The sequence below is a fragment of the Lipotes vexillifer genome, unplaced genomic scaffold, assembly GCF_000442215.2.
Source record: "Lipotes vexillifer unplaced genomic scaffold, Lipotes_vexillifer_v1.1 scaffold354, whole genome shotgun sequence".
NCBI lineage: Eukaryota > Metazoa > Chordata > Mammalia > Artiodactyla > Lipotidae > Lipotes > Lipotes vexillifer.
Window position 1 is genome coordinate 393,278 of NW_006788892.1, and position 26,136 is coordinate 419,413.

At 34.9% G+C, this 26,136-nt stretch overlaps 1 protein-coding gene across 1 annotated transcript; it reads right to left on the reverse strand.

Annotated features, from left to right (window-relative positions):
• Positions 1–2,092: 2,092 nt before the first annotated feature.
• LOC103078575 (caspase-13) lies at positions 2,093–19,993 on the reverse strand. Its single transcript, XM_007461880.1, has 9 exons — positions 19,951–19,993; positions 15,951–16,205; positions 11,603–11,712; positions 10,407–10,580; positions 8,979–9,213; positions 7,990–8,133; positions 6,750–6,859; positions 5,114–5,217; positions 2,093–2,962 (listed from the first exon to the last, which is right to left on the reverse strand). Exons 1-8 carry the CDS (start codon positions 19,955–19,957, stop codon positions 5,119–5,121), a joined length of 1,134 nt encoding a protein of 377 aa, XP_007461942.1. The 5' UTR covers positions 19,958–19,993; the 3' UTR covers positions 2,093–2,962; positions 5,114–5,118.
• Positions 19,994–26,136: the final 6,143 nt, after the last annotated feature.

Consider the following 26,136-nt stretch of genomic DNA (forward strand, 5'->3'; position numbering starts at 1 on the left):
TATAGATTAATTTGGGTAGAAAATTGAAATTCTTATATTTATTTATCTTATCGATGATGGTGATCTATCCCTCATTCTAGTCAATCTTCTTTTACATCACTCAATGTTTTTAAAAAGTATTTTTCCACATATACTTTACAACTATTTGTTTAGAATTTTCTATAAGTATGTTATATTTGTTGCTTTTGCAAAGAGAGGCTTTAACAAAGCAAAAAGTACTTCCTAATTGGTTGTCTTTTGAATATAAGAATGCTATTAAATGTTGTATATTGACTCAATTCTTTCAAATGTGGGGACTATATTATCAATTCTAAGAAATTTTCAATAAATAATGTCATATTTTTCAGGAATAGTGATGGTTTTGTTTCTTGGCTTCCAAAAATTTTTACTTTTGGTTTTATTGTGTTGGAAGTCTAGTGTAAAACTGAATATTTTAAAAAAATATATTATTTTATCTAAAGATAATACTTCAATATTTCTGTACAAGAAAGCTATAGATTTTCTCATGTTAAGTGTTATTCCTCTGTTCCTTTTTTCCTGATAGGCTTTTATTAGATACATGCTCTTAGATTAAGGGATTGCTTTTCTCTCTTTTTTTTTTTTTTAAATTTAAAAAAAAATTTTTTTTATTATGAACAAATTCTGAATACTATTGAATGCTTTCTAAACTCTTAAAATATCACAATTTTCCCTTTAATCTCTTATTTTGAGGAACGCTATCATAACTATTTTTATTATCAAACTATGCGTTCCCAGAATAAATACTAGCTGGTTAAAAAATATTAGTAATGTTTCATATATGGCTAGAATTGTTTTGCTAACATGTTATTTAGAATGTTTACATCAGTGTTCCTGAAAAATCATCCTGTATTTTTCTAACTTTGCTTCTACTTCTGTAGTTTCATATCAGCTTTGTACTAGATCTATAAAAGAATTGGAGTTTACTTCTCTTTTCATTTTATGGAAGCATTTATGTAAAATTGAGTTTATCAATTTCTTAAACGTTTTGTAAGATATTTGTCTACAGTCACTTGAGTCTGTTAATTATTTTTGCAGTAGATATGACAAAAATAATTAATTTAATGTTTATTTATTCATTTGTCTTTTCATTTCTTTATATATTAATCTTGTTAATTCACTTTTTCTAGAATTCCATCTGTTATGTATTGTATTCTCATGTTTTTTTAAATTTATGTTTATCTCTATTTATTGTACTTTTTTATCTCTAATATTGTCTTTGTGCTAATTCTATTTTTTCATACTCAATCTTGCTGAACGTCTGCTATCTGACCATTCTTTTTTAAAGGACAAGGTTTTTTTCTTAAGTGATCTGTTCAATTTTTTGTTTTGTTACCATCTCATAATTTTTTTCTTTTTAATATTTATTATTTGTTCTCTTCTATTTTCTAAGTGGTTCAGTATTTTTCTGACTTCTCAAGTTGAATGCTTAGTTTATACTTTTTTCCTTTCTTCTTTTTATATGTGTTTATGTATATTTCATAATTTATGTTTGTATATGTATATACTATCTGTGTGTGTTTTTATTTCCAACTATGTGGAAATGTGTGGCAGTCTTTATGTTATTAGGTTTCTAATATTATCATGCAGTAGTCAGAGAATGAAATCTCTTCCTGTATATTTTTGAAACTTTGTGATGTGTCTCATGTCTCCACATGGAAAAATGAAGTCCAAAAACCTAAACATCATGAATCTTTGTAGTGTTAGTTAACCTTACAATTCAAACTTCAGTTAAATTGAAGTTTGAATTACAATTCAAACCCATACAATTTCAGTTTCTCCTTGCTTTGGAAATGTAAGAAAGTACAGTGGTTAATAATTCAGATTCCAGAACAAGCCAGATTGCCTTCAAATCCTGGTACAGCCACCTACTAACTGTGTGACTTTGGGCACATCACTTAAGCTCTATTTTCTTTTGTTTCCTTACCTGTAAAATGGGAATATTGATAGTGATTACTTTATAGGGCTGTTATGAGGGTTAAAGTAGCTACTTATATACTCAAAATCCCTTATAACAATCAAAATCCTTAAAATAATCCTGACATACAATAATAAATATTACCTATTGTGGTTGTTTTTGACATCTAGAGAATCCTTTTATTTTTTTAATGCAGTTCATCATGTACTAAAATATTTATTCAGCATTCTGTGTGTATGTAACAGAAGTGGTACATCTCCTTACTTAGTAGCTCAGATGACCATGTGTCAAAATTCTTCTACCAAGATTCACCCTTCCAGAAATTTTAACATTCTCCTCTTCCATTGCTGACACTCCCCACTCTCTTTGTTGTTCTTTATCTAATAATATTTGTCTTTCCATACAAACATACTCAGTTACACAATCTTGAATCAAAAGCCCAATTTATTTTAGACAATAACCAAATGTTTGCTAAATAATAAAATTTTCCTGAAGCTTGTAAATTTGAAGAAATGTGGAAAGAAAATAATCAACAAGAAAGCAAATTAACTTATAGATGGGAAGAAAGATACATAGGTGTAATTTGCTAAAATCATTACTTACTGAAGTAAAACATGAACTCAAGCTATGATGTTGGTTAAATAATATATTAGGAAACTTCTTCTGCACAATTCTAGGCCTGGGGTTTGATGAGTGTATAAAGGAGGAGCTGACCAATTTACAGCTCTTGTCTCCAGATGGGCACCATCTCCTTTCACCCTGTTGCTGAGGGCAAGTCATGACCAGTTCCCCTTACTCAATGAAGTGCAGATATTATATGCAATAAAACTAGAAAATCCAGTTTTCTTCTTCCACTTCATTTCCATACATCCACCATTTTAACTGAAATTCTATTCTCTATTAGAAGACCCCCGAAAAGACAGTTCATTTTTTTTCATTTTCACTGAAAGACAAAAGGTTAAACATGTGTTCTCTACTGGTAAAAGTGCTTCTTGAAGTTGAAACAGTTGAACTTCCTGTGATTTTCTGAAGAAGAGAAAAAGAACAGAAGGTTAAGATAGTAATCCTTGGAAGCCTTCAATCCAACCCTTACTGTGATTCTTCTTTGATTTTCTTCCATATGCTTTTGTCATTTCCCTTGGCTTCTATCTGTGACCTTTGTAGTCTATTCATCAAAAAGTACTCAGAGTGATCTTTGTAAAATCTAAGTTAGATTATATTATTTCTCTGTTCAAAAGTTCTTGAAGGGTTTCCTATCTCACTTAGGATAAAAGATTTTAAAACATTTACCATGTGATCATCAAGGCCCATGTGATCAAGCTTCTCACCATTTTTCTGAATTTTACTCTGACATTTTTCCCAATCTTATTCTCTAGTCAGCTGCTTCCTTGCAGTACTTTAAAAGTCTTAAGCACACATCTGCCTCAGGGCATCTGTACTTCCTATTTCTGGTGTTGGGATGCATTTCCCACTAAAGCCATAATGCTCACTCCCTTACTCTATCCATTCTTTGTTCTGATTTCAAATCATTTAATTACTTCAAAGCAGCATTTATTGAGTAATCTATTTATAACAGTATGGTATTTATCTTTTTTTTTTTTTTTTTTTTTTTTGTGGTATGCACCCAGCCGCTCCGCGACATGTGGGATCTTCCCGGACCGGGGCATGAACCCCTGCCCCCTGCATCGGCAGGCAGACTCTCAACCACTGCACCACTGGGGAAGCCCAGTATCCATCTTTTTGTGTCTCTTTAGCCCTTTTAATTTTTTTCTTATTAGCTCTTACCACTCTCTAACATATATTAACTTGCTTGTGTATTTAGAGTCTGTCTGCACTCACTAGAGCATGAGCTTTCTGAGAGCAAGGACTCCATTTATTTTGTTCACTGGTACATTCCAAGCATCTAGAACAGAACTTGGAACATAGTAAGTGCTTGATAAATATTAGTCAAATGAATAATTCAATCCCCAAATATTGTTCTATTGGACTAATTAGGCAGTAAAAGCTATTCTGCTGAAGTATCTATGCATTTATGTAGCCAGGGTGTCAGAAAACAGGGGTAGAAGATGGTGGGTAAATATTTCAAGAATTGAAATAAAATTTACTATAAAATATAATCTTAATTATGTTTCTGAGAGGGAGATTAATAATATGCTTATAGTATGGTGTGATATAAAGCTGTTATGAGTGAGTAAATAATTGTTGGGTCTAAACTCAATAAACCCATTCTAAAATAATTTGACCAAAAATGTTTTGTTTAAGTGTTAATATGGGTGATTGAAGGGGTTTCTGAGCAGTAATTAAGAATCTGAGGGGCTTCCCTGGTGACGCAGTGGTTGAGAGTCCACCTGCTGATGAAGAGGACACAGGTTCATGCCCCGGTCCGGGAAGATCCCACATGCTGCGGAGCGGCTGGGCCCTGTGAGCCATGGCCACAGAGCCTGTGCGTCCGGAGCCTGTGCTCTGCACCGGGAGAGGCCACAACAGTGAGAGGCCCATGTACCGCAAAAAAAAAAAAAAAAAAAAAAAGAATCTGAGAACTGACTCAGAATGTTCTGTGATCTACACTGTGAGAACAGTCAGAGAACCAGAGTCTTCATTGACACAAACTTTGCCAGGGTGCATTTTATACTGTATGGTAATGGTAGCTCAGTATCAGTAATATGACATCTGCACTCAGAGGACCACAGTTCTGCTTTCTCTACAGTCACCTCTTTTTTCTGTTTTTTTTTTTTTTAAATCTGAGGCAATATTTGGTAACTAATAATGTGTGTGTGTGTGTGTGTGTGTGTGTGTGTGTGTGTGTGTCAGAGAGAGAGAGAGATAAAGAAAGAGGGAGAGAGAGACATGAATATAAGTAATAATGGAAGCATGAGTACATGTCTAAGTTAATAATTGTTACCCTGTGTCCTTCACTGTTTATTACTTTCTGTCTTGATTTGGCTTACATTCTTGGCTGATTGATTTATTGATTGATGATTGTAGAGATGGAGGGGTGGATCCAGATGCATATAAATAAAGTAAAAATTAGCAACTAATCAACAAACTACATCAACAAGGAATAACAATTTACTAATTTGACCACTAAAGCAACAGGCTGTCATTGGTCATTGGACCTCACTACTAATATCACTGTCCCACTTATTTTGCCTGCCAACAAAAACTCTTGATACTTACTATTTTCAATTGCCAGGAAAGAGGTAGAAATATCTTGTCATGGAGAGTCGTTCAATGGTGGGCATCTGGGCTTTAACACTTGGTTTTTCAAATGATTTTTGTACCTAAAAACAAAAAGAGGTTCTGGCTGATATGTACCTCTTATGCATTCTCAAAAAATGTTTTGCACAATGAGCCAAAAAATTCTTCGAATGAAGGGTGCTCCTAGGATTGATGGAACCAAGCCCTTGGACATTCTAATTCCCTGTCACTGCTACCCTACCTCTTAGAAATGACACCTAATGTCAGAATATGCTCTTTATCTCAAAATACACACCTCATGCCTAATTCAAGTCTTTTCAAACTGCATTTTTTTTTCTAGTTTCCACTTCTGATCTACAGATCTGATGATTAATTATCCCTTGGTGTTCGTTCATGAGAAGTGGACCTCAGAGATCCTCTATCTTCAAACTCTAACAAGGTTAACTCCTCAATTCAATAAGGTTAAAATCCCAGGATTTTGTCCTTAAAGGCTGAATGATGAGCAATATTCACATTCGCCATCAAGATGAGCTCTGAAGTCTTTTTCCGTAGACTGATCAATGAGATCCTACTTACCTAGATCCACTATTTCTAATCTTTTCTGAGGAATTCCTTTGAAAGTATAATGTCTAAATCCTATTCATCCAATAGGACTTAACGTCCTAACTTCCTAGTCACAGAGACTGTGACTCAGGTTACAATGCAATCTTCTCCAATTTACTAAAGGTGTATCCTTCTTTTCCCATAGGAGTGCTACTGCTCTTTGTGGTTTTAGTTTAAAAATAACCACACTTTCCCATGTTCTTAATACCAATACTTTTCTCCCTAAAAAAGGAGGGACATTTATTCACTCATTCATACATTTATTTATTCAGTGAATATTAATTCCTCCCTTCCAGCTTGTTGAGTGTTGAACAAATCCCTACCTTCATGAGCTTGCATGCAAATGAGTAAATACAGATAATAAACAAACAAAATATATACTGGGTGGGTGGTAGTAAGAGCTATTGGAGGAAAATAAATTAGGAAGGAAGGGGTAAATAAGGAATATCCTGAGTTGGGGAAGAAGTATCAAGTCTTCCCTTCTGGGCCACTCTATTCAAAGAATTTTTCTCCTACATTCTCTTTCATGTGCCCTAGGACTTTCTCTTTTGGATCCTATCACACACTTTTTATTGTTGTTGGACTACTTATTCAGTACCCATCTCTCTCACAAGAATGTTAGTTCTAGGTAGCCTTATGTCACATATATCTCATTTACCCCTGTGTCATTAAGATATAACCCATTACCAAGTAGACCACCCAATGTATATTTATCTAATAAATGAAGCAGTGAAAATTTGTCCAAAATACTTTCCATTCTTTGAATTTTAAGAACTTATAGCCCATAACACACAAGCTCACATGTTATAATATTTTGTTCTATTTTGATCTTTTGCTGTGGTGCATTAACATAGTCTTTTTGTAAATCAGATTTTAAACACATGGATTACAGAAACCAGTACCACTCTACTTTTGTTTGCCTGACAAAAATCTGTCATTGTCACTTGAAAGGCAAATAATAGTAAAGTCTTCCTGAACAAATACATGATTAGAAAAGGAGAGAGGCGCTTACCTTCCTAAATACTTCCTCTAGATGACAGCACCAAGAATATTTTTGGAAGCATGTGATGAGTTGAGTAATGAAGAGAGAACCTTTTTTGATGTCTCTCCAGGCCACATTATCTATGATGATAAGGAGTGGTAAGCCTTGGGTTGTGACCTTCACCATTTTTTTTTTTTTTTACATTTTTTGTCTTTTAAAACATAGCTTGGGAATTATCTTGACATGTTTAGGGGAAGAACTTACAACATTTCATTACCTCATTTTCCATAAAGAAGTTGAACTAAAGAAGCAGCTCATCAAAACTGCAGGTCATTGCATAATGATTACCTTGTATTTTGGGGATTGACTTTCTACTATGTGACTTATGCTTATTCATTTGGCTTTTAAAGGAGGCTTGAGAGATAATTGTAATTACCCCATTTTACAGAGGAAAAATAGTTCAGAAGGATTAAAGAATTTCCTCATGTTCACACAGGTGATTGTTTACAGATTATATACCATGATGTCTTTCACAATATAGTGAACAAAATAAATAAAAAGATCTAATGAAACTTTTGGAGGGAAGGAAATGTTTTTGGTATAGATAGTGGTAATAATTTCACAGGTATATACTTATCTCCAAACTCATTAAACTGTATACATTAAATATGTGCAGCTTTTTGTATGTTAATTATACCTCCATAAAGTGGTAAAAGTACTTAAAAATATGTAAATTAGAAACCCTCAGCTATAAGGCTTCTCAATATGATTACCTAAAGTTCAAGGACTAGATACTGTTCCCCTAATAGTAGGCCTAATAAGTCCCATTGTATCATTTTCTTCTTCCTTTGAAAGGGCATCCACCTTCTTGCTGGGATACTCTAAATAGTACCAGATGGGAAATATGGAGAAAATGGCTTGGAGTTGATAATTTTTAAGAAATGGCCGTCAGTCCCTAGATCCATAAAAACTCTACTCAAAATGTTAAATGGATTTAATAGAAAACTGAATCAATCATATGTTTTTAACTAGTGTGATGGTAAAGGAATTTTCTTGTATTAGGTTGTTTTAATGGTTACTATACCTTTGCCTGTAAAGTGCAACATATAATAAAAGTCAATTTTTAAAAGTGAAGAATAAATAAAATATATTGACAGCATTCAAAATTTTCATCAAATAATTGCTGTCCAGAGCTTATCTTGTTTTTTTAGAATCATTCAGAGGTAGCCTCAGACCCACAAATCCATTTCTGCAATTAAAAGACACATACGTGGGGTTGAGGAGCAGAAAGCAATGAAGTCCTTCTCCACATGGGTCTTGTAAATGGCATCCTCCTCCAGGTTCTCAGGTGACTGTGAAGAGCTGTCTGCCAAGGCTGCTGGAGAGTCACTGACCCACAATTCCCCATGATTTGCTGTAGAGACATCAATTTCCTACACACTGGGTGTCTCCCTCAGTATGACTATTACAATTGCTCACCTCATTCTTTTACAATGTTTATTCTAACCAGTTTCACACACACATGTGCACACATACATACACACATACAGGTGTATCTCCACCCCACATACAACAGTTTGGCTTTTTCTTGTGTTGTGGAGCAACATGCCAATTAATAGTGACAGCATTTTAGAACTGGAAGAACCCACTTGCTGAGAATAACAAAGAAGTTAAAGCCTTATCTGCATAATTTCAGAGCATAGTTATCATTTTATAGCTAAATTATTTTGACTTTTCATCTTCAAACACTGTTCCAAAAAGCTAAAAGGGAACTGGGAGTCGGGAAAAAAAAGCAAAGAAAAATGTCACTGCAATCCCAGTTTCCCTCATCTCCTTATTCATTTCCCTTTCAATAATATATGAAAAAAAAAAAAAAAAAGATACTGCTATCACATAATAGCCTGACTTTCAAATGAAATTATTCTCAAGCCAGAGAATGTCAAAATGTCTGTAAAACATTTACAAGTAAAGTTGTCATTTAAATGATTTCATTCCAAGGTTCGAATATTTTTGTTTAACTTTGATTTGAGAATTCTGGTGATCTCCTTCATCACTTACCTTGAATCAAATTGAACAGAAATTTCTCAGCTAACAAAACAGAGGCTCATGTTACCAGCCCCCTAATTGGAATTTCCTAATAATTCAATTTAGTTTATTTTCACTGGGTGGGGTTTAAGATTGTTTCCCCTAGAAACAAAACATACTACAATCCTCTGCAAACACCTTTATAACTTTTGGATTTTTCATCTCAGAACTTACCACCTCTGCAGGCCTGGACAATGATGACCTTAGGTTTGTCCTTTAAACTGAGGCAATTGCGGTTGTTGAATATCCGGAAGATGGTGTCATAAGGTAGCACATCTGGTTTTTCATCACTATGCATAGTCCCACAGATCCCATCCAGGATGCCATGAGACATGAACACCAAGAATGTGCTGTCTGAAGATTTGTGCTCTTCACAGGCAGCAAATCTGCACAGCACTGATTCCATATCCTGAAAAAGACTGCAAAGTGTTACTTTAACAGGATAAGCATTAAAATTAAACTGACCTCCTATTTATTATGATCAGTATAAGAAACATCTGTAATGTTCCAATCATGGTGGCTTTACATAGTGGTTGCTTGATGATAGTTTTTTTTTTTTATTTCTATAATGGATCAATAGGTTCAACTTTTTGTTCCTTCTGACATTATATAACCTGTCCTCTTAATACATTTTACATTTGCTTATTGTTGCTATATACTTTCATTTGCATCTCTGTATTTTCTCTCATTACTTAATAAAAACCTTGAATAATAAATATATCATACCACTTCCCTTCTAAGTCACTCCCCACCATACTTAGAATAAAATAAAACTTTTTGACATAAGTATACTTCTCCCTTCTGACATTCTTCCTCCTCCTCTAGGCTCTAGTCACACTGGTTTTTCTGTACTTTTCAAGTGCCAGTTTCATATTAGGTTCAGACTTTTCACTTGTAGTCATGCCTGCTTGGAATATATTTCATTCACATCTTTCCAGAGCTATCTTGTCTCTGCTAGTCATGTGTCAGATCCCATATTACCTCCTCAAAATATCTTTCTTGGCCATCTCATCAAACATTATTACTCATCACTCACCAATTTGTTCTTATGTTTCTTTTTCCTTTTCATTTCCTTTTCACTTCTTTTCAATCTTAGAGACACACAGATACATCAAATCTCTGAAATGTTCTGTTTTGCTTATAGTTTGATTACCCCCCACCAAGTGAACCTAGATCAGTGTGAGCTGGGAACCTTCTGTCTCATTTACAGACCCATCCCCAATGCCAAAATAGCCCCTGGAACAGTCAGGATTCAGAATTTATATGGTGACCACACTCCTGCTAACATTCATTACTCCAGAATTTTCTGGGAAATATAGGGGCTGAATCTCAACCATCCCACTTCAGAATTAAGAATTGTGTGGGTACATATGCCAATCACTTTTTGTACAGTTTTATGGAACTGAGGATATTTGAAGATCTAAAGAGACATAGATTTCACCTGTCTTAATATTTTTATTTTATAACACACATTCACACACTTAGATACACACACACACACACACAAATGAGACCTATGGTTGTTAAAGTTATTTGCTAAATATTATAAAGTTCACTTGTTAGCAGGAAGATATGTGTTTGGGGTGGGTGAGGGGCCCTTACCCTGGCTGTGAGTTTCTCTTCCACATTCACACTGTAGCCAAGGCCCTCAAGCAGCCCCTTCATTCCCATGATGTCATGGGCAGCCCCATTCCTGAGAGGGAGATAATCAAACTCTGTATTGCATATGATGAGAGCCAGACGAGTGCGGACCTTTATCTCCTTTATTGGATAGATCTGCAGGAAATTGATATGCAGTGAGTTTGATTTACCTAAATCTCTCTTAAACCCTCATACAACAGTCACTGTTGCTTTTAAGGGTTTGCATAGATGTCTTCTCTCCTATCCTGTACCAGAAGACACTGTCTTCTCTCTTTTAGTAATGGATTGAATTGACAATAGAAAGAAGTACAAGTTGGAAGGGAATTATTTTTCAAAAGCCCAGACAATGGTCCAGATTATATTTGTGATGGTTACTCGAGAATCTTCAGGAGACTAGAACAATTCCTACCATCTCCTTCTCCTCTTTCTTCTCCACCTTGTCAAATCTTTCTTAACAATCAAGGTTCAGATCAAATTTTGTAAAAACCAGGAGATATTTGCCATTGACTCCAGCTAAAAAATAAATATATCAAAGATCCTTTGCCTTGGGTAACATTTTTCTGGTACTATTTTTTTTTTTTTTTTTTTTTTTTTTTGCGGTACGCGGGTCTCTCCCTGTTGTGGTCTCTCCCGTTGCGGAGCACAGGCTCCGGACGCGCAGGCTCAGCAGCCATGGCTCACGGGCCCAGCCACTCCACGACATGTGGGATCTTCCCGGACCGGGGCACGAACCCGTATCCCCTACATCGGCAGGCGGACTCTCAACAACTCTGCCACCAGGGAAGCCCATTCTGGTACTATTTTAATTTATAATGTTTTGCAGGTGTTAATAATTTTTAACTGGAATGCAAACAATTACTACTCAGCCATGTTATCTTATATTTTGATTTTATGACTACAGCTAAAATTCTAATAAATCCCAAATATATAAGACAACAAATAAATGAAAAAAGTGAGAGACTTGTATTTTATCATAGGGTTGAAAAAGAATTAGAATCTGTGTGAAGCCATGTGATTTCCTCCTGCTCAAAGCATCTATGAAAAAGGAATCCACTGTCCCACTCTGCCACTCTGTAACTAATGCTTTAAGAAATTGTGTAATTAGTGAAAGCAATTGTTTTTCTCTCTTCCTCTCTTTCACGTACAGAGCACAGTACCTCTTCAGCCCTTTCTTTACACAGTTTAAGAAATTCTTCATGAGGGCAAAGTTTGAGGGTATCTGTAGTTTCTGCTGACTCATCTGGTCCAGTCACGATTTCCTCAGGAGCTGCAGAATACATTGCATAATATAAATTGTGATATCTGACGCTGTGACCCAGTAATCACCTAAGAAAACTGACAGAAAAGGGTTATCCTGGGAAAAAGATTTTTAACATGTTGGGTTATAGTTGTATCTAACCTGTGTGTGAGAAGACAGATGTATTATGACTGGGAAAGAAGGGAGAAATCCTTGATAGTAAAAACAGATCCACTCAAAAATGCAATAATAGATTTTGATATTATGAAGAAGACACCTTAATGATTTAGGGTCAAACTTAGCCTTCCCTTACTCATGAAAACAGTTTGATTTTTCCAGTGGTTTTCCTCTAGGGTATTACTCATCTGTGTGGGCTTTCTACTGTCTCTGAACAAGAGTACATTTAGTAAATATTTATCAGAGTGCTATCTACTAGAAATAGAATTAAGTCACACTCACATTGAGTCACTTTTTTTTTTTTTTTGAGAGTATGCAGCACTTATTACAAAGCCTGTAGATACAAATATTCCAGGGCAGGAGGAGGATACAGCCACAGCACCTCAGACACAGGACAAGGTACAAACACAGACAAACCTGTTGGGGAACACCTGACCCCAAACACATAGGTTGTGATAGAGTCTTGACTCCTCCCTTCATCCTGATCTGATCTATGCACATTGGAGGAAAAACTGGTGGGTGGGGGTCTGTTGGCATCTTTCCCTCAGGGGGTGGACCACTTGACTTCTTGGGGATGGAGCTGAGGTCAGATCTCACAGGTTCTGCCTTCCTGTGCTTTTAGATGCCTGTTGCTCTTTCCTGACTTGGCCTCAGCTGCAGGTGGGGAGGGTGCTGCAATTTAAAAATTTCTAATGTCCACATTGAATAAAAAGAGACAGAGTCAATTAATTTAATAATATATTTTGTTTAACATAATATATCCAAAATAGTATCATTTTAACCTGTTACTAGCCACAATTTATGCACTTAAAAGCCACATGTGCCCAGTAGCTATCATATTGGGTAATATGACATCCCAAGTCCACTCCTAATTCACACAACAAACACAGACACATACACACTCAAATACTTAATAGAATCCTAAATCCTGTACCAACCAGGTATTATTTTTTCAGAAACCTCAGCGTGAATTCTTAACCTTTCCAGAGGAGATAGGCTTCAATGATTCACCAAGTTGTGAAATCAGCTATTTAAAGGAGAAATGCTATGCATTAATCATAGTATCGCATCCAGTGTCTAAGGGACAAATTTTTTGTCAGAGATTCTACATTACTCTGAATGTCCTTGCCTCCAAAGTGCTGAATAACCAGCCTTAAATTTTCAACCCATGTTTTAAAATGTGAGGAAATAACTTCTCCTTGTTGGAAATGAGAAATGTAATATTTTCTGAATCTGTTTGGCCTCATTTGACTAAGATTGTGCAAGAGACTGGGAAAGTCCAGAGCCCTCCCTTGGAGAAGGAAGGAAGAGATTCCTCATAAACAAAAATCAGAAGAAATTTATCAAGACCTAACATAACAAGGTTTTTGTCTATGAAAGGAATAAACCTTTATGTTCATTTACATGAATGAACCAAGAGAGTCTCTTATTTTATTTTAATTAGAAAGGAAATATTATCTTCTGTAAATTTTTCAGTTTTTAAACTTTATAATTTTTTCCATTTCATTTATTTGTTTCATTAGTTTTTAAATAATATTTAAAAAGTATGCTAAAAATGTAAGCTCTGGAGATGCAGCAAATGGTATGTCTTTAAGTCTACCAAACTGTCTTAACATTTATTTTGTAGGTAAAGTACTGACACATACTCTCCTACTTCAGAAGATTTTGCCAATGTGAAGATGTCCAGGGTCTTGGGATAGTCCCTGGTCAGAGGGTATGTTTTGTCATTGAAAGTCTCCTGTTTCCAGGTCATTTACAGGTTTGGTGTACTCTTGAATTTAATAAATGTCATCTCCTAATGACCATTATATGTCTATATATAGATACAATATTTACAGATAAAACTGAAAATTAAACTATCTTATGTCTAATAGTAAAATTATCATGAAACTGAATCATTTCATTACAATGTAATATAGTGTAGCCTGCTGTTCAAAAGGAGTATCCATGGGCCTGACAACACAGCAAAAAGAAATAAGAAAATTAACAGATTAGATAAAAACTTTACTATCTGAGTTTTATCTGTTACCTAATGAAATGCTCAAGAAACCCTTAAACTGAAACAAAACTAAAGATACTGATATTAGATAAGACAAGTCCTTCTCCCTTGGCAAGTACGAATTTGAGTAATTATCTCTCTGACTGAATAACAGTGCTTGGCACATAGTATGTACATATACTGCTAAAGAATTGAAACAAATAGCTTAGATTCTTCCTATCCCCCACTCCATTTCCTCCGTATCTCATTAAGAACCCTCTGAATTATATCCATGCCCAAAAGGCCTGGCTAGGGCTTTTACATATTCTAATAGCCCCACTCACCAAGCTTCCTTTTCTCCTGGGCCAGTATACTCTAGGTGTCCTGAGATTCCTCTGGAGGTTCCATGTACAGTAGAACTCAGGGGGCTACTGGATATTTCATGAAATGGTCTATACCTGTCTCCTGCCTGCCACAGACTCTGCTGATGGCATAGGTTATTTCAGTTTAAGGTTCATTCTAGTTCCTGGGGTTGCTAAAATAATTTTGAAGTTCTCCTTATTTCAATTCCGATTCCCATTTGTTGAATTATCTCTGATCATGTTTTTATTTATTTTATTTTATTTTATTCTATTCTATTCTATTCTATTTTCTATTCTACTCTATTCTATTCCTTTATGGCTTATTTTAGGATATTGGATATAGTTCCCTGCTATACAGTAGGACCTTGTTGTTTATCCATTATATATGTAATAGTTTGCATCTGCTAACCCTAAACTCCCAATCTATCCCTTCCCCACACCCCTCCTCCTTGGCAACCACAAGTCTGTTCTCTTATTTTGTTTTTAAATCCAAATTGTTTTTATCCCATCCCAGGTTTAAGAGAAAGTAATAAACCTGCATAAGGACCAACTTAAATGTTAATGATAACATAGCCTAGGCCACAATCTTGGACATCTATTAGACTAGCATGTACTTCCTGCTGGTGGGAGTGTCCCTTCTCCATAGAGAAGGGATTATTGAAAAAGCTTATTTGCTATAGTGAGGTCTCTACAGTTATGTTGCATGTTGTTTATTATTGCTTATTATTATTGATAAACTCTAGTATTCAGGCTGGAATTTTAGGTTAAACTCTATACCAAATTGAGTCCATTACTGGTGAACTTGGATCTGAGGATATTTAGACTCTAGTAATATTCATAATTCATTTAAAGTGAAGTTTTGAAAGATGTTAATACATTGGACAGTTTATATTGAATAAGTATTCTCCTGATCATATTTTGTAACTCACAGAAATGAATAAGCACAGTAAACATTTAAATATTATAAGCTAAAAATAATTCTGATAACTAATATTTATTACATGCATGTTCTTCATTTGCCTATTCATCCTATATTCATTACATGCCTGCTATGTCTCTGGCACTCTGTTAAGAGCTATTATTCATTGGTGAAGAAAACATTTGTGATCTGGATTAAGAAACTCAGTGGATTATAGTCCTGTCTAATGAGATAGACAGGGGATAGAAGTGTAATAGATTTGATGTGGAGATAAAGTGTTTCATTTTATATATCTTAGCTTTGTGAAGCCAGTGGAAAATTCAAGTGGAAATGTTGAATATGCAGCTAGAGCTAAGTATATCTGGAGTTCAGAGGAGAGTTCCAGATGGGAGCTAAAATATTAGGAATTGTCAGTCTGTGCCTGCCATTATGTTCCTAGCTTTACAAAGCCTGTGATGAAGTGACTGAAATTGTCCCCATTTCACAGATGCTCATACTGATGCCTAGGGAGGTTAAGAAACTTGAATGAAGTTACATAGTGTCCAAAGTGACAGAAACCTGAGCTCAAATCCAGGTATCCCTTACTACAAAGTCTCTGCAATTAGCTATCTCTATGATCAACCTAAACACAAGGACTCAACTTCTAAGCTAATTGGAAATTAGATGCCCTGCCACAAATGACAAGGTGGCCTCTAAAAGGACAATGATAGGTTTAGTGAAAACTATACTTTAGTAATAGGAGGATGGGGAACTTAGAGGACAGTGGAGCAGCCTTGGAGCTCAGTAGATCTGAAAAATTTAAGATATCCCTTGAAAAGAATTTCAGTCTTACCTTTAATACTGGTGGAATTTTTGTCTATGTTTAGGAAGGTTTGAACAAAGATTTGACCTGCCTCATGGCGTTTCTGTCTCATACAGTCCACCAAGACCCGTGCCTTGTCTTCAAGTTTGGCATTATAAATTTTTTTCTTCTCCTCTTCCTCCAATTTCAGGACATTTTTTCCCACCAAGTCATCCAAAACTCCAGTAATGAGTTCTTTGCCCACAGATTCCAAAATCTTAAGTGGGTTTTTGTTGCGTGTGTCTTCTGTCAGAAATACAAAGCTTCCTTTTACTTGATCTTGTCTCAATAAAAAATTCAGAATTGAAAATAATCTGATGACTGATCTTTCAATATGGTAGATCAATATGACACCAGGTTAATATATTACTGTCTGGGATAATTAGAATTTTTGTGGGTGATTAAGGAAGTCAAATTAATAAGTATTTTATTGTAATATCACAGGTATTATTTGAATGGATAGTGAATGGGAAGGCAGGGTATCTCATCAATACTTAATTAAATCTACAAAGATAGTTATAAAGTTCATCTAGATATAAAGATAGTCTTGACACAAAATGACATATTCTAAAAAAAAATGCACCAAGACATTGAACAAGAACTTTGCCCCAGAAGCACCAGCTTCATTGTTCATGTTATCTTGAAGTATTCTTTCAATAAATGTTTATTGGGCAAATATTATGAGAAAGAAACATGGATATTACAAAGCATGAATAAAAAGTTACCCAATATCAGTTCATTTAATAACAGCTAACATCTATTATGCATTTAGGATTTAAAAAGAAATACATTTAAAGCAATATACAATATTTTTATTATTTACAAGTCTCTGTACTAAATACTTTATAAATATTAATATGATGGACCCTCATAATAATCCAATGAGATGGTTAATATTTTCCCTATTTTACAGATCATTTAAATAAAATGCCCAGATCACACAAATTAAGATTCAAATTCTGTTCTTACACCATATTTTATAAAGTTAAACATAGCACAGCTTCAGTAATAATAGTTGATATTCATTGAGGCCCCATTGGTCTCAAGTGCTTCATATGAATCTTATAAGTTAAAGTTAATAAAAATTCCATGTAACATGTATATTAATATTTCTATTTTATAGTAAAGGAAACAGACACAGAAAAGTTAGTTAAATATTTGACCCAAATTGTGTGAATAGTACACCATGTTTAGTAAGAGGGTAGGAAGGGATTCAAACTCAGGGGTTCAGAATCGAGTCCCCACTCAAATCATCAAACTACTTTACATGGTACTTGGTAAAGAGTTACTTAAGAGAATAGAAAGTGATTCAGGGACTCAGAAAAGACTGGGTAAATTTCTGCAGATGAGATCACAAAATGCTTCTTCTTAGAAAAGGTGGCAGAAACACTGGTCTTACACTAGAGTATACACATGTCAGAACAGAAAGATTGAAGAATTATGAACAACATGCAGGTTAATCTATGAAATGTTTACTCTGACTGAATTCTGGGTTTCTATTTTATTTATTTCTGCCTTCAACAGGTTGAGTGTTGACTGAATAAGTGGTACTGGGAGAAATATGGTAAACAATAAAACCAAAGAATGTTTACTTTACATCCTCTTATTATCTACACATTCTCATGTCTTCAGTTATTAGCTTTAAATAATAAATAAATTATCCCTGAATTTATAGATTCAGCCCAAAGGTGGATCCCCAAATTGAGGCTCATATATTCATCCCTTCTCTCTATCCCACAGACTCATTACACTAAACTTTTAAAAGCTGAACTTCTCATTTTTCATCACCTACTTCATTCCCTATATGTACTAGTTAATGGTATCTTACATTCAAGTGCACCAAATCAGTAAAAGCTGGTGATACTGAACCTCTTTTGCTTTCTTTATATCTTATTTTCCATCTCACTTCAAACTGTATTGATTTTATCTGCTAAATATTTGCAGAATCTGACTATTTCTCCCTTTCTAACTGTTTGATACTCTAGTTCAGGCCAACATCCTTTCTTGTTTAATTACTCTAAGAGTCTGATAAATCTACTCTTGTCCCCTTCTAATCTGTTCTTCTCAATGAAGCAAAGTCAGTGTTCTAAAAATCTAGACATAACCATGAAATGTCTCAGCTTAATCTAATCTAGGTCTTCTCATTCAGCCTCATCTTCTGCTACTTTACATTTTTTCAGGTTCTACAAAGCCTTTACTTAGGGATCCTTATGTGTACAGTTTCTCACACCCAACATTCCTTTCTATTTCTCAACTGCTTCCTGTTTATCTTGAGGTCTCAGATGACATGGCATTTTCTTTAGGAAATTCTCCGTGATGCTTAAGACTAGACTGAGTGTCAGAGCAATATGCTCCCAGAGAAACTTGTTTCTCCCTAAGCTAACATTTTTTTCCTTATAGTTGTTAATTAGTTAACAATGGCAACCGAACTCATTAGTTTATGTTTATTGAGTCACTTTACTTGTTTTGTCTACTGCTTTTCAGTTTATCATATCTATTATCTAATGATGTCCTGATTCCAATTCAATAACTAGTAAGGTCATCCTGCCTAGCTAAAGAGGCAGCCATGAGTGTGAATTTAATATACTACTCCCCAGTCAAATGCTGTATGAGCATCATGAAGAAGATAAGAAAACAGTCAGTCCTTACATTTTAGGAGCTTAAATTAAATGTGTGAGATGAGACAGAAACCTTGGAAAGAATTACACTACACGGAAAATAAGAAATAAAGAAACACAATAGCAAGAAAGTGTGAGTGGGGGGAATGCAAGTAAATGTTTGTTAATGAAGCTGAAATCATGCTTTAGAGACATTAATGGTAAAGTGAATAAATATATTTTGAAAGGTAGGAAAACCTGTCTGACAAGTTCAGACATTTTTTTAAAAGGCAATACAGAGCCATTGTATGTTCCTGAGTAAGAAAATTGCATTTGTAAATACCTAGAAGGTAAGAACTGAAAGATAAGGATCTGATCATCTTTCCTAACAATGCTAATCTGCAGACAAACCTAGTCCAGCTACAAAAGAATCATTTGTAGATCTTTAAAAGATTATAAACGTTTACAGTCTATCCATGGTTGAGTAATTCAGGGTTATGAAGGGGGAAATAATCTAAATTTGTTAATATCTACAGATTATTTAGATTTGTTGTAAGGTTTAGAAACCACTGATCTAGTTGAACCTCTTCCTTTTCAAATGAAGAAAATGAAGCCAAAGAAGTGACATATACACTAATATGTATAAAATGGATAACTAATAAGAGCCTGCTACATAAAAAAAAATAAATTAAATAAAATTCTAAATTCAAAAAGAAGTGATATGATATACCTGAATACTAGCTACATAAATAGCCAATGATTCCATCTCTTATGCTTTCCAGTTTCTGTGTGTAAGATATGTGACCTGAAAGCAGTATGCAGTATGGATAGGAGGGTTAAATCTTGGAGAGAGGGAGACCAGTTAAAAACTGTGATAGCAATCCAAGAAATACTGTTCTAGAGTAGTTAGCACCACAGCTAGAAAGGGAGGAAAATGTAGTTACTTTACAAAGACAAAGAGCATAATTCAATATAGGATATAGTAAGGGGGGGGTGGGAATTCAAAGACTCACTTATCTGATTACAGGGACAATTTTATGGAATCAAGAGGAAGCTGAGAAGATTTGAGTGCATTTAGGAATTTTCAGAGTTTTCTCACACATAAATAACTTACTCTATTTGTCTTTATCCACCCTTCACTTTGATTACCAGGAGCTGCAAAAAAGGAAATAACTTCTTCCTGGCTCTGAGGTAATCTGGACACCATACTCTCCTTCAGCGTCTCTGAGGCAGTGTCCCCCAGTTCAAGTTACACAGAGCTAATAAGGAGAATTTAGCTTGCACAGAATTGGCTCACTTCCCTTTTGTATATTTCTTCCTGTCACAAAGCAATTAATAAGTGTTTTCTAAGACCCAAGTTCCTGACCCTCAGCTAGGAAAGGACCCTTACTCACCAGCCATATGTAACAACCGTAGTCCCTTCCTGATGTCTTGAGAAGAGCACAGGTTTGAAAATGAAAGTTACTGGACACTTCCTCCATTCAGGGGGCGGGGACTCCTAATCATAGATTGGGAAACTGCTGCTCAGAACTTCTGCGTTCACTGTCAGGAAGTCCCCTGTAGTCAGCAAATGGATTTCCCAATCATTTGGGAAGAATTACTTCTTCCTTTTGGAAGAAAAAAAATGAATTGACAAAATATTTTCCAACCTATGTTGGAACCTCTGGGTTTTTTTTTCCCCTCCTTTTCTTTTTCTTTCTTCATTGCTCCACACCTCATTCTCTCTGTCCTTCTGCTTCTGATCTCTCAGTATTTCTCCTTTGCTCAGCTACAAGTGCAAATCATGAAGAAGTTAAAACTAACAGGTTCCCTTTCATTTCAGGATAAGGATTACCCAAATAACTTTAGTTTCCTGTTTTAACTGTGCTGATCATGGCGGTATTATCCTCTCTCCATCTCCCTATCATCTTACACTTTCATTGGAAATAAGTTCTGAAACCTTGTCTCCATTCCTTTCATGATTTTCTTTAACTGCCTAAGCTTCCCTTAACATTTAATTTTTACTGAGGGTGACTATTCACCTCCCCTTTTTGTTATATTCTGAACAAAGACTGACCACAGAAGCAGTCTCAGGCTGTAGTAGAATGATTGTGTGATAGTACAAAAGATATATATCCAGAAGAACTGTTAGTGAAAGGAAAAAAAAAAAAAAAAAAAATAAAAAATGAGGGTGACTATTCACCTCCCCTTTTTGTTATATTCTGAACAAAGACTGACCACAGAAGCAGTCTCAGGCTGTAGTAGAATGATTGTGTGATAGTACAAAAGATATATATCCAGAAGAACTGTTAGTGAAAGGAAAAAAAAAAAAAAAAAGACTATGAAATGCTCAACTTGAAAGTCTTGAAAAGGTCAGAAATTCTAGGTCCATCCATGTTGCTGCAAATCATACTAAGTGAAGTAAGTCAGACAAGAAAGAAATATCATATGGTATCACTTATATGTGAAATTGAAAAAAAAATGGTACAAATGAACTTATTTACAAAACAGAAATAGTCACAGAAGTAGTAAACAAACTTATGGTTACCAAAGGTGAAGGGGGGTGGGAGGGATAAATTAGGAGACTGAGATTAACATATACACACTATTATAGATAAAATAGATAACTAATAGGACCTACTGTATAGCACAGGGGACTCTAGTTAATATTCTGTAATAACCTATATGGGAAAAGAATCTAAAAAAGAGTGGATATATGTATATGTACACCTGATTCACTTTGCTGACACTAACACAACATCGTAAATCAACTATGCTCCAAAAAAAAAAAAATATATATATATATATATGCCAATAAAAAAAAAAATAGGTGTATTTTTGACAAGTCCAAAAAAAAAAAAAAGGACAGAAATTCACCTTCACTGTTAACGGGTTAGGATATTTGCAATTAAAAGAGTAGTTTTTCCAGTTCTTCCTAAGTCTAACCTTGCTAAGTGAAAACTTCACCCCAAACTCATTATCTGTGCAGCACACAGGGACATTGTTTTGCATGCAAGTCACCCTAGCATTTATTCATAGGGTGTCATGTACTGTCTGCTGATTGTTTTATGTTTGTTGACTGTCCCATCTTATCAATGAGACTGTAAACTACTATGTACCTAGAGTTGAATCAAATTACTTTGTATATTGAAGAATCCTTGTATCCCTGGGATAAATCTCACTTGATCATGGTGTATGATCCTTTTAATGTGTTGTTAGATTCTGTTTGCTAGTATTTTGTTGAGTACTTTTGCATCTATGTTCATCAGTGATATTGGTCTATAATTTTCTTTTTAGTGTGATATCTTTGTCTGGTTTTGGTATCAGGTTGATGGTGGCCTTGTAGAATGAGTTTGGGAGTATTCTTTCCGCTGCAATTTTTTGGAAGAGTTTGAGAAGGATGGGTATTAGCTCTTCTCCAAATGTTTGATAGAATTCACCTGTGAATCCATCTGGTCCTGGACTTTTGTTTCCTGGAAGGTTTTTAATTGCAGTTTCAATTTTATTACTTGTAATTAGTCTCTTTATATTTTCTGTTTCTTCCTGGTTCAGTCTCAGAAGGTTGTACCTTTCTAAGAATTTGTCCAATTCTTCTAGGTTGTCCATTTTATTGGCTTATGGTCTCTTGTAGTGATCTCTTATGATCCTTTGTATTTCTGCAGTGTCAGTTGTAATTTCTCCTCTTTCATTTCTAATTTTATTGATTTGAGCCTTCTCCTTTTTTTTTTTTTTCTTTTTTTCTTGATGAATCTGGCTAAAGGTTTATCAATTTTGTTTATCTTTTCAAAGAACCAGCTTTTAGTTTCATTGATATTTTATATTGTGTTCTTCGTATCTGTTTCATTTATTTCTGCTCTGATCTTTGATTTCTTTCCTTGTACTAACTTTGGATTTTGTTTGTTCTTATTCTTCTAGCTGCTTCAGGTATAAAGATATGTTGTTTAATTGTGATTTTTCTTGTTCTCTGAGGTAAGATTGTATTGCTATAAACTTCCCTGTTAGAAATGCTTTTGCCACATCCAATAGGTTTTGGGTGGGTGTGCTTTCATTTTCATTTGTCTCTAGGTATTTTTTGATTTGATTTCCTCTTTGATCTCTTCAATGATCCTTTGGTTGGTTACTAGCATATTGTTTACCCCCCTTGTGTTTAATTTCTTAAAGTTTTTTTCTTGTACTGGATTCCTAAGTTCCTTGTGTTTTGGTCATAAAGGATGCTTGATATGCTTTTAATTTTCTTAAATATACTGAGGCTCACTTTTCAGCCCAGCATGTGATCAGTCCTGGAGAATGTTCCATGTGCATTTCAGAAGAATGTGTATTCTGTTGCTTTTGGATGGAATGTCCTATAAATATCAGTTAAGCCCTATCTGCTTTACTGTGTCATTTAAAGTTTTTGTTTCCTTATTTATTTTCTGTCTGCATGATCTATCCATTGGTATAAGTCAGGTGTTAGAGACCCCCACTAGTATTGTGTTACTGTAGATTTCCCCTTTTATGGCACTTAGCATTTGCCTTATGTATTGAGGTGCTCCTATTTTGGGTGCATAAATATTTATAATTGTTATATCTTCTTCTTGGATTGATACTTTGATCATTATGTAGTGTCCTTCCTTGTCTCTTATAACAGTCTTTATTTTAAAGCCTAGTTTATCTGATATGAGTATTGCTACTCCAGGTTTATTTTGATTTCCCTTTGCATGGAAAATCTTTTTCCATCCCCTCAGTTTCAGTCGGTAGGTGTCTCTGGGTCCAAAATGGGATTCTTTCTATTTTTTATTTTTTTTTTGTGGTACGTGGGCCTCTCACTCTTGTGGCCTCTCCAGTTGTGGAGCACAGGCTCTGGGCATGCAGGGTCAGAGTCCATGGCTCATGGGCCCAGCTGCTCCATGACATGTGGGATCTTCCCAGACTCAGGCATGAACCCATGTCCTCTGAATCAGCAGGCAGACTCTCAACCACTGCACCACCAGGGAAGCCCCAAAGTGGGATTCTTGTACACAGTATATATATATATGGGTCTTATTTTGGTATCCATTCATCCAGTCTGTGCCTTTTGGTTGGAGCATTTAATCCATTTACATTTAAGGTATTATTGATATGTATGTTCCTATTATCATTTGTTTTTTCTTTGGGGTTTTTGTTTTTGTAGGTCTTTTTCTTCTTCTTCTCTTGTGTTTCCAGCCTAGAGAAATTTCTTTGGCATTCATTTTAAAGCTGGATTGGTGGTGCTGAATTTTCTTAGCTTTTGCTTGTCTGTAAAGCTTTTGATTTCTCTGTCAAATCTGAGCCTTGCTAGGTAGAGTATTCTTGGTTGTAGGTGTTTCTATTTCATCTCTTTAAGTATATCCTGACACTTCCTTCTGGACTGCAGAGTTTCTGCTGAAAAATCAGCTGATAACCTTATGGGGATTCCTTTATATGTTATTTTTTTGTTTTTCCCTTGCTACTTTAAATATTTTTTTTCTTTGAATTTTATTTTTGTTATTTTGATTAATGTGTGTCTCAGCATGTTTCTCCTTGGGTTTATCCTGCATGGGACTCTGCACTTCCTGAACTTGGGTGGCTATTTCCTTTCCCATATTAGGGAATTTTTCTACTATAATCTCTTTAAATATTTTCTCAGACTGTTTCTTTTTCTCTTCTTCTTCTGGGACCACTATAATTTGAATGTTGGTGCATTTAGTGTTGTTGTAGATGTCTCTGAGACTGTCCTTATTTCTTTCCATTCTTTTTTTTTCTTTATTCTGTGCCTTGGCAGTTATTTCCATTGTATATTCCAGCTCACTTATTCATTCTTCTGTCTCAAATCAATCAATGTGATACACCATATTGACAAATTAAAGAAGAAAAATCATACATACATCTTAATAGATGCAGAAAAAGCTTTTGACAGAATTCAAAACCCATAATAAAAACTCTCCAGAAAGTGGGCATAGAGGGAACCTACCTTAACATAATAAAGACCATATACAACAAACCCATAGCAAACATCATTCTCAATGGTGAAACACTGAAAGCATTTCCTCTAAAAATTCAAGGATGTCCTCTCTCACCACTCTTATTCAAGATAATTTTGGAAGTCCTAGCCATGGCACTCACAGAAGAAAAAGAAAAAGGAATTCAAATTGGAAAAGAAGTAAAACTGTCACTGTTTGCAGATGGCATGACATTATTCATAGAAAATCCTAAAGATGCCACCAGAAAACTACTAGAGCTAATGAATGAATTTGGAAAGGTTTCAGGATACAAAATTAATGCACAAAAATATCTTGCATACCTATACACTAACAATGAAAAATCAGAAAGAGAAGTTAAGGAAAAAATCTCATTTACCTTTGCAAAAAAAACAATAAAATACCCAGAAATAAGGCTGACCAAGGAAGTAAAAGATGAGTATGCAGAAAACTATAAGACATTGATGAAAGAAATCAAAGATGACACAAACAGATGGAGAGATATACCATGTTCTTGGATTGGAAGAATCAATACAGTGAAAATGACTATACTACCCCAAACAACCTACAGATTCAATGCAATCCCTATCAAACCACCAATGGAATTTTCCACAGAACTAGAATAAAAAAATTCACAATTTGTATGGAATCACAAAGATCCTGAATAACCAAAGCAATGTTGAGAAAGAAAAAGAGAGCTGGAGGAATGAGGTTCCCTGTCTTCAGACTGTACTACAAATCTACAGTAATCAAGAGAATATGGCACTGGCAGAGAAACAGAAATACAGATTAGAGTAACAGGATAGAAAGCCCAGAGACAAACCCACACACCTATGGCCACCTAATCCACAACAAAGTAGGCAAGAATATATAATAGATAAAAGACAGTCTCTTTAATAAGTGGTGCTTGGAAAACTGGAGAGCTACATGTAAAAGAATGAACTTAGAACACTCCCTAACACCATACACAAAAATAAACTTAAAATGGATTAAAGACCTAAATGTAAGATGGGAAACTATAAAACTCTTAGAGGAAAACATAGGAAGAACACTCTTTGACATAAATCACAGCAAGATCATTTTTGACTCACCTCCTAGAGTAATGAAAATAAAAACACACAAAAAAAACAACAAATGGGACCTAATAAAACTTAAATATTTTGCACAGCAAAGAAAACCATAAACGAGACAAAAAGCCTCAGAAAATATTTGTAAACAAAACAACTGACAAGGGATTAATCTTCAAAATATACAAACAGCTCATGCAGCTCAGTATCAAAAAAAAGCACATGAAAAGATGCTCAACATCACTAATTATTAGAGAAATGTAGATCAACACTACAATGAGATCTCACCTCACACTGATCAGAATGGCCATCATCAAAAAATCTACAAACAATAAATGATGCAGAAGGTGTGGAAAAAAGGGAACACTCTTACACTGTTGATGGGAATGTAAATTGATGCAGCTGCTTAGGAGAATAGTATGGAGGTTCCTTAAAAAAACAAAAAAATATAACTACCATATGACCCAGTAGTCCCACTACTGAGCATATACCATGAGAAATCCATAATTTAAAAAGACACCTACACCACAATGTTCATTGAAGCACTATTTACAATAGCCAGGACATGGAAGCGACCTAA

Bases quoted from the DNA above. Each gene is read 5' to 3' on its own strand.
- LOC103078575 (XM_007461880.1), bottom strand. The intron at 11,713-15,950 runs GTAAGACTGAAA...TGTATTCTGCAG, and splicing joins AAATTCCACCAGTATTAAAG to CTCCTGAGGAAATCGTGACT. The intron at 8,134-8,978 runs GTAAGTTCTGAG...ATGTCTCTACAG, and splicing joins TGTCCAGGCCTGCAGAGGTG to CAAATCATGGGGAATTGTGG.